This window comes from Colletes gigas, unplaced genomic scaffold (assembly GCF_013123115.1).
Source record: "Colletes gigas isolate AHSC1104 unplaced genomic scaffold, ASM1312311v1 Colletes_gigas_Sc00025, whole genome shotgun sequence".
In the NCBI taxonomy this organism is placed as follows: Eukaryota; Metazoa; Arthropoda; class Insecta; order Hymenoptera; family Colletidae; genus Colletes; species Colletes gigas.
This window is the reverse complement of record NW_025106654.1, coordinates 1,251,356-1,259,039: the sequence shown is the minus strand read 5'-3', so window position 1 is coordinate 1,259,039 and position 7,684 is coordinate 1,251,356. Positions and strand designations below refer to the sequence as shown.

The 7,684-nt window shown below is 51.4% G+C and overlaps 1 protein-coding gene across 1 annotated transcript; it reads left to right on the top strand.

The window, feature by feature from the left end:
• The first annotated feature begins 404 nt into the window (after nucleotides 1-404).
• Nucleotides 405-6,036, top strand: LOC122401546 (cilia- and flagella-associated protein 43-like). The gene is made up of 8 exons (XM_043403747.1): nucleotides 405-966; nucleotides 1,035-1,782; nucleotides 1,838-2,477; nucleotides 2,682-3,483; nucleotides 3,543-3,826; nucleotides 3,888-4,313; nucleotides 4,463-5,327; nucleotides 5,468-6,036. Exons 1-8 carry the CDS (start codon nucleotides 405-407, stop codon nucleotides 6,034-6,036), a joined length of 4,896 nt encoding a protein of 1,631 aa, XP_043259682.1.
• Nucleotides 6,037-7,684: the final 1,648 nt, after the last annotated feature.

Below are 7,684 nucleotides of genomic sequence, written 5' to 3'. Positions count from 1 at the left end.
TGCCAAACTATTCTTCCGAGGTCGGTCTGCTTGGTTCCTGGCTGAAGATCCGAGCCACCCGGTTGCTCTTTCGTCACCATCCTATAAAAGTAGCCAATAAGGGTCAGCAGGAATAGGTGGTAACAAAACAATTCAATTTCAACTTTAATAACTTTTATTTGCACTCCTACAATTCCATCGTAGGAAAATATCTAGAACTAGTATCGACCACTTCGTTCGTATTATTAATTTTATAATTTTACTTGGAAACTTAAAGATGCTAATAGAAACACCCCTATATGCGTACTACCATAATTGTAAACCAGACCGTAGACAAATGTCACGGAGAACAGAATCTTCAATTGTTCCTAGCCTGAAATCTCACGCCACTTTCGAGGTTACTGTAATTCCAAAGCTGAATAACAATGCTCGAGGGCCCATGGGAGCCCAGCTGGATCTGCGGAAGCAAGATCGAGGAGATCGTCTGCATCGGCAAGGACGTCCTCGCGTGGTGTACAGGCGTGCACATCGTGTTCTTCAACGTCCCCCTGTGCAAACAGAGCCTCCGTTGGTGCTGGAACCACGAATCGGGGGAGGGTGCCCACTGTCTATCGGGTCACTCCAGCCTGTCGGTCTTCTGCTTTGCGGAGAAGATCGCCCATCCCAGAATACTGGTCTACTCCTATCCTTCGATGACGAAGATCTCCGAGTGCAGCGGCGGCTGTCGAACCGGATACCTAACCACGGAGTTCACGGCTCGAGATCATCTAGTCTCCCTGGGTCTGTACCCCCAGTTTCCGCTAACCGTTTGGTGCTGGAGGACAGGAGAGGAGCTCGTCTCGGTGAGCACGTCCATTCGTGACGACGTTGGCCAGATCCTTCGCGTCACCCAGCTGGGACCGATAGTCGTCGCGCAGATGGGCAGAACCTGCGGAAGATTGTTCACGTGGGAGCTCGACGTGGCGGGGAAGGTCGTGACTTTGAAAGGTAAGAGACTTTGGGGGTCTCCCAGAGGCGTCCCAGCTGTAACTGGACTTCAAAACTTGGATTCCCAGATCACGAGGTGAAGCTTCCAAAAGGGGAGTCGATCATGTGGGTGGACTGGTCTCCGACCTCCAATGATCCCCTGCTCGCGATCACGGACCAAGATGGCCACATCTTCCTGAGTAATTACGACGGTAGCAATGTCTATCGCATAGTGTTGTCCCAACGGTGCGGAGTGTGTCTGGACATAGAGCTGCCGATGGTCCGTTGGTTTCGCGAGGGTATCGTGTTGCGTACCACCTTTTGTCAGATCCGTTACTTCAAGTGGAACGCAAGAACCGACAGGTGGCAGAGGGAGTGGTACGTCAAGTCGACTACAAAGCCGTGCTTCCTGGTGACCCACCCCTTCAGGAACGAGTGGCTCTTCTATCACACGCTGGAGGGCTACTTGATGAAGATCGATTTCTCGAAGGAAACCAATGTTCCCGCGATCGAGAAGTATCTGGAGTACGGCGCCGTCTATCGGTTCGTCGACTTCGTGTACCCTTGGTGCCATCATCTCGTGGTCACCGACAATCCGAAAGAACTGGTGGTTCTGGAGAGTTACAACGGGACCCCCGTGTCGATGATCGATCCAGAGATCGAGGGCGACATCAGTTGTCAAGCCTCTCATCCCGATTACCCGGTGACCGTTCTGGGGACCTCGCAGGGCGAATTGGTCTTCGTCAGCGTCGCTGACCCTTACGAACCGAGGATCGCTGCTCGCTTGAGGCTGCAGAGGGCCCCTCTGGATTTGATCAAGTTCTCGCACAGTGGCAGGTACGGGGCTCTGCGTTAGTTAAATCGCAATTCCATCCTCTATTGTTCTCCCCAGATCCCTGGTAGCCGCCGAGAAGAGCACCGGTAACAGCTATTGCGTCAACTTGCAACGCGACAAAATGTGCAACGTGCAGGCTCTGATCCAGCCCCGTCGAGAGATCAGTGACGCTTTGATCTACGAGGGACGCAAAAGGCTGAACGTGCTGCTGCTCCATGTCGGGGCGAAGCCGTACGCCGTGGGTCAGCAGTTGCTCCTGTTCATCGTGCCAGAGGATCGAAACCTGGTCACCGACACCACCGCCATTTTGGATTTGCCTGGTGTCTACCGTACTCTGTGGCAGGTCCCCTCGAATCCCATGATACTCGTAGGATCGCCCTATACGACGAGGCAGTTGCGACTGCAGATCATTCAGGACTTCAAGGACGTGGTCGCGGTGGATGGCATGGAGACGGGACACCACGTCAAACTGGCCAATATCTTCGTCGATAGACACTGGATAACCACCACAGCCTTCGACGGGCTGGTCATCGTCAGAGACAAGGGCGTCCAACGAATATTGACGCATTTTATGACGCACCACAGGGCAGACTTTGGCAGCGTCAAGGCGATGGTGAATAGATCCGGGAATCTGGTTGTCTGTTTGGGGTACAATGGCTCCCTGGTCGCAATGAGATCCGTTCATAACCATAAAAAGGTTCGTCTCTTTCTGTTATTGCGTTGCAGTGTGTGGCGTCACCTCCAGTACTCGCCATGAGAGGGCTACGCTCTTGTGTCTCTGGCAAGCGCTCGACTCATCCCTCCGTTCCTATATATATCCAGTATTTCGTCGTCTAAGGCAGGGGCTGCATCCCGAAATCGAATTCACTTAACTTTTTTTTGCCTCCTTTCATTAGCGTAGGAGAATCCACAGTCGCCCGATGCCCACGACGCGAAAACCATCCATCGAGTGGACTACACTTTCTACGAGAAGCAGAAGAAAAAGATACTCTCCGACTACGCTAGCTTGGATCCCGCGATCAAAAATCTGTTCGCACAATCGAGGATCGAGGTCCCCGGACCCGAGGAGGGCGACAAGACTTGGACGGAATGGAGGGACGAGATGCAGACGAAAGAGGAGGAGATCCAGTGCCGGGAGAAGAGGGCAGCTATTCTGAGAGACTTCGAGGTCCTGAAGGCCAAAGTGAAGAAGCTGCTGGACGCCAACGAGACCTGTCCAGAGCTCGAGAGGCTCCCCGTCTCGGCTTTCGATCTGGACATAGCCGGCCGCGATCACAAATTGAAGGCTGGTCGCGACGAGTGTGAGAACATTCGCATGGAAATCGAGCACAACTGCAACGAGATGAGAAAGGTGACCAATTGGATACGAAAGAATTTCTGGGATCCCCAGGTGGTCGTTGGGAAGTCCCTGGTCTCCATCTATGGTACCAAGCAAGTGACCAATTATCCTTCGGTGGCCGAGGACCCTCTGGACAAGGACCGCTTAAAGTGGGCGCATTTCTGCAAGGAGGCTGTCCAGAGAATCATGCAAGGCGAGACTTTTGAACCTTGGCAGGTGTATACCGAGGACGAACTGCAGGTGGAATTGAACAAAAGATTGACGCTGTATCGGGAGGAGGATCTGAGGATCGATTTGTTGCTCGACGACGAGGATGATACGGACGTCTCCGAGGAGGAACTGACGAGGCAGAGAGAATGGGAAGGTGAGGGAGTACTTGTTTACCTGGAAAGTCTGTTCAAACGCATTCTTCTCTGCTCAAAGGTACGATCGCCCACCAATTCATCGAGACGTCGCCCTGCTACTCCCAACTGGAGTCGTACGGTTACGATCACGTGACGATAAACAATCGTTTCCTGATGCGCGACTGCGAGGAGCTTCGAACCTACTTCAACAAATCCTTCGACGAGGTTTACGCGATGAAAGAGAGGGAGATGAACGTGATACAGGAGAGAATAGAGAAGATACGTCACATAAACTCAGAACTGAACGTCATGTTCAAACGATCCGTGCCTCACGTTCCTCCCAACCCCGAATGGCATTGGCAGGTTATTCTACATCGTCGATCCAAAGCGTTTAGAGTTTATTAAGGTTCTCTTCTGTGCGCAGGAGAGGCCGGAGAGCATCATCACGGTCCAGGATCACGAGGTCGACGTGAAACCCTACGTCTCGCCGTCACAGCAAGAGCTCCTGGACAAGCAGGCGGCTGAGGAAGAACGAATCAGACTGTTGATGCTGGCCGACGACTTCCGCGAACGCGCGCTAATGGCGATGATGGATGGCGTGCTGGAGATTCGATGGGAGGACACCATCAAGATAGACGTTCCTAAACCGGCCTGCATGCTCGAGAAAAATCCGAAGGACTACACCGCGGAGGACATAGAGACTGTGAAGCAGTACGAAAAGGATGTTCAGTTCCTTCAGGAGGAACGCGAACGCTACCACAGGATGCTCACCGTCGAGTACATCAAGGTCAAAGAACTCCTGCAGGAGGGAGTCGACAAGTTCAACGGAAAACTCGACGAATTGTTTCGCGTAGGTTCATTACTCTATCGTTCACAAAATTAAAATCCACGCGAACTCCACGTTTTCTATCTTCGGTTAACGAAATATCAATCGAAAGCAATGATCCCCATTATTAAAGTTTCCGCCGTCGAAACCAATAATTCTCAGCGATCCCACAGCTGAAGATGAACGTCGAGTCGGCCATAAATCAGATGCACCTACGATACGTTCGCGGCTGCTTGCGAAACTATTATCGAACGAAGGCCCTGCACCAGGAAGAGGAGGCGCATGAACGAATCGCGGAGAAACGGCGATACGAGGCTACCTTGAAGGCCCACGAGCAGACTTTTCAAACCGTTCGTCGAGAGCTCCTCGTTCAGCACGAGGCGCAGTGCAACCGGGAGAAAACGTTGCCCAGAAGGTTCAGGACCGAGCTGTCGATGTTGACCAAGCTGCAAACCGAGCTCATGGAGCGCCAGTACAATCGTCGACCGAGAACCAGCCTGCAAAATCTCGGATCGTACGATTTCCTGGACCTTGGTGGCCACGTGGTCGCTCGAACCAGACCAGTGTATCTGCCATCAGAGTGCACGGACTATCTGAGAGCCCTGGACCACCTGGACGTTCGACCAAGCGTCCTTCCGCCAACGATAGAGACCCACCACTGGGAGACGCTGGTCCGACTGCGTCGCCAGAAGATCAACGCGGAGCTGAAGCTCAGGGCGAAGAAGACCGAAATCATGGACGTCGAGAACATTATTTACGGGCTGAAGCTGAGGAACGACAAGTGCAGGGCCGATATAGACGAGGCGACGAGGAATTTGGAAGACATGAGGAAACGTCGGAGGATCTCCGAATTGGACGTCGAGGTTCAGCTGGTGCTGAAGATGGGGCAGGTCGAGATCGGTCTTACGGGGGACTTGAACGACACGGAGAACGCGATTCTGGTCTCACGGACCGAGATCGAGGACGTGAATAAGCTGATCCGGGCCGCTGGGGAGTGCAAAATAGATGCTTTGTCGCGTCTGTTGAACTTTAAAAGAGGTATGGTTCTTATCTTCCTAGGAACTTGAATGAAAGAAATATAAACAGTGGTGTCGAGTTAAAAATACTTATTATTTATTTATAACAGAGTCTCTGAGAGAAAGGACCTCTCGTTTATATGCTAACTATGCGATTTCCAGGTACGGCGATGAAGGAGTGGGAGCACGAGTGCGAGAAGAAGCGTATGGACGACTTGGAGGAGGACTTCCGGTTCCTGGGGTCGGTGGTGGTGACGAAGGAGATGCAGGAGTACCTGAAGAGGACGGCCAGAGGGTGGCCAGACGACAAGACCGCGGAACGGATGGACGAGGAGATCGAGGCGACGAAGCAGCGATTCGGTAAGATCATCGCGAGCCACAGGTCCCGGCTGCAGTCCATCGAGAACCAGATCGAGATCACCAGGAGCACGAACGAGGATCTCGATCGTCGGATCTTGGAGATGAACGTGGCGAGGTGCGAGATGGAGCAGCGTCGCGATCTTATCGGCGAGGCGAGGCAGCGGGAACACACAGAGTGGAAGATAAGGATGGTCATGAGGCGATCCCGTCTGATCAAGAAGGTGCAGGATAATTACGCGGAGATACTGATGCTGCAGACGGAGCACGAGCTGCTCAAGCTTCGTCGTTACCCGACCCTCCACTTCAAGACCTCGGACGACACGCACGACGAGGAGGATCGTCCGGCTCGGCGCCATTTTTGTCCCTGTTAATGAACCTAGGCGAGCTGTTTCCTCACGTGGGATTCTTTTATCGCCGATGATCGATTCAAGCGACTTCTTGCTTTAAGTGACGCGTTCGTTAAGACGTCCGAGATGGGCTGGGTTCGTTAAGATACGAGCAGCGTTAGAACTGGTTCTAGCGGTGTCCGGGGCCGACGAGACGAGCGGGCAAAGCGTGAAGCTGGAAACGATACTTATCATCGCGTCTCGCATTTTTATTGTTCCTCGTGTTCCTCCGCGGCGAGTTGGTTTAACGAGACTCGTCGCTTGGGAAACTTTTTCGATTTATCGTTTCTATGTTCTGAAAATTCTTTTTTATACTTATTACTTCCGTGTTGTTCAGAACGTTCGTGGATCGCAAAAGTAAAGTGAAATAAATGTAGTAATGGCGGTGAAACGTTATTCCGCAACCAGGTCGATGTAAATCGCAAAAGAAGTCGAATGCAGTAATTTCGATAATTACGCGGGAGCGTTTGATCGCGATAGAACTGCGCCATTTAGGGAATTTTGTAAACTCCCGCCGGTTCGAATTTGTTCAACGGCCCGGAGCGATAGATCCGCTGAATAGAAGTAGGAACGAAGTGCGCTGTTCGGTGAATTCCGGACGTGAATGCGTTTATATCGACGGGTCTTTATTAGCTGCAATTAAATTACCGCCGTTTCGATCGAAAGGACAAACTTCCGGCGGCCGAAGAGACTTATCAACCCTTTCCGTTCGCTCGAGCTAAATGGCGGGCGAGAACCGAAGCACCGTAGGAATTCCGATCGCCGCTTTTAAATTCATTTCTCGTATTTCATCTACGCAATCAGCGATCGACTGATTACCTTTCAGCCCTCTGGTTGGCATTCTGTCGGGGGAAAATTCATGAAAATCGTTCGAACGTTGCTGTAACCTAGTTCATACGTTTCACGTCTTTAACCCCGATTAAATATTCGTTTTAATTCAGCTTTCGAAGAGTTCCTCTTTTCGAACGATAATTCAAAGACTTACAAAATTTCAGATTGATGGTTCAGGTCACGGTTCGCGATTGGAAACTATTTCCCAACGTCGATGAACTATAAACGAGACGATTTCCAGTTTCCTGGAGCACCAAGCTCCGCCACCCCTCTCGTCGAAAAGATCTGAGCGTCGTTAAATTACGGACGTCGAAAGGATTTTAATCAGAGTCGCTTTGCTGGCTCTCACAAAGGACAAGCGGCAATTTGCAGCGGCGCATAAATCACACGGGGGCGCCGTGGTCCCGATACATAATAGGCGACAGCGATCTATACTCTTTTTCACCATAAATAACTGTACTAATAGTAGAGCAGGGAGATGAATGATGTCCACGGGAACGCGGGATTACCTTGTGATCGCCGCGAAACGCTCGAGTACGAATCAATTTCGGTCTGAGAAGTTCCCAGGTGGACCCGTTTCCGAGTCCCCGTCTTCAAAATCCAGAAAAAAAGAACTCCAGACTCACCCTGCGACGATTAGACGGACCTTTCGTACGCTTTGGCCCCCCTCGTTTCACTCTCGACTCATTTTTTACACGATTTGCAAATATCCATCGAACGATAAGTGTTTCACAAATTACATTAATTACCCCTTTGATCTTTGGTGTCATATCAACAGTTACCATTTCTGTTATATTAAGTC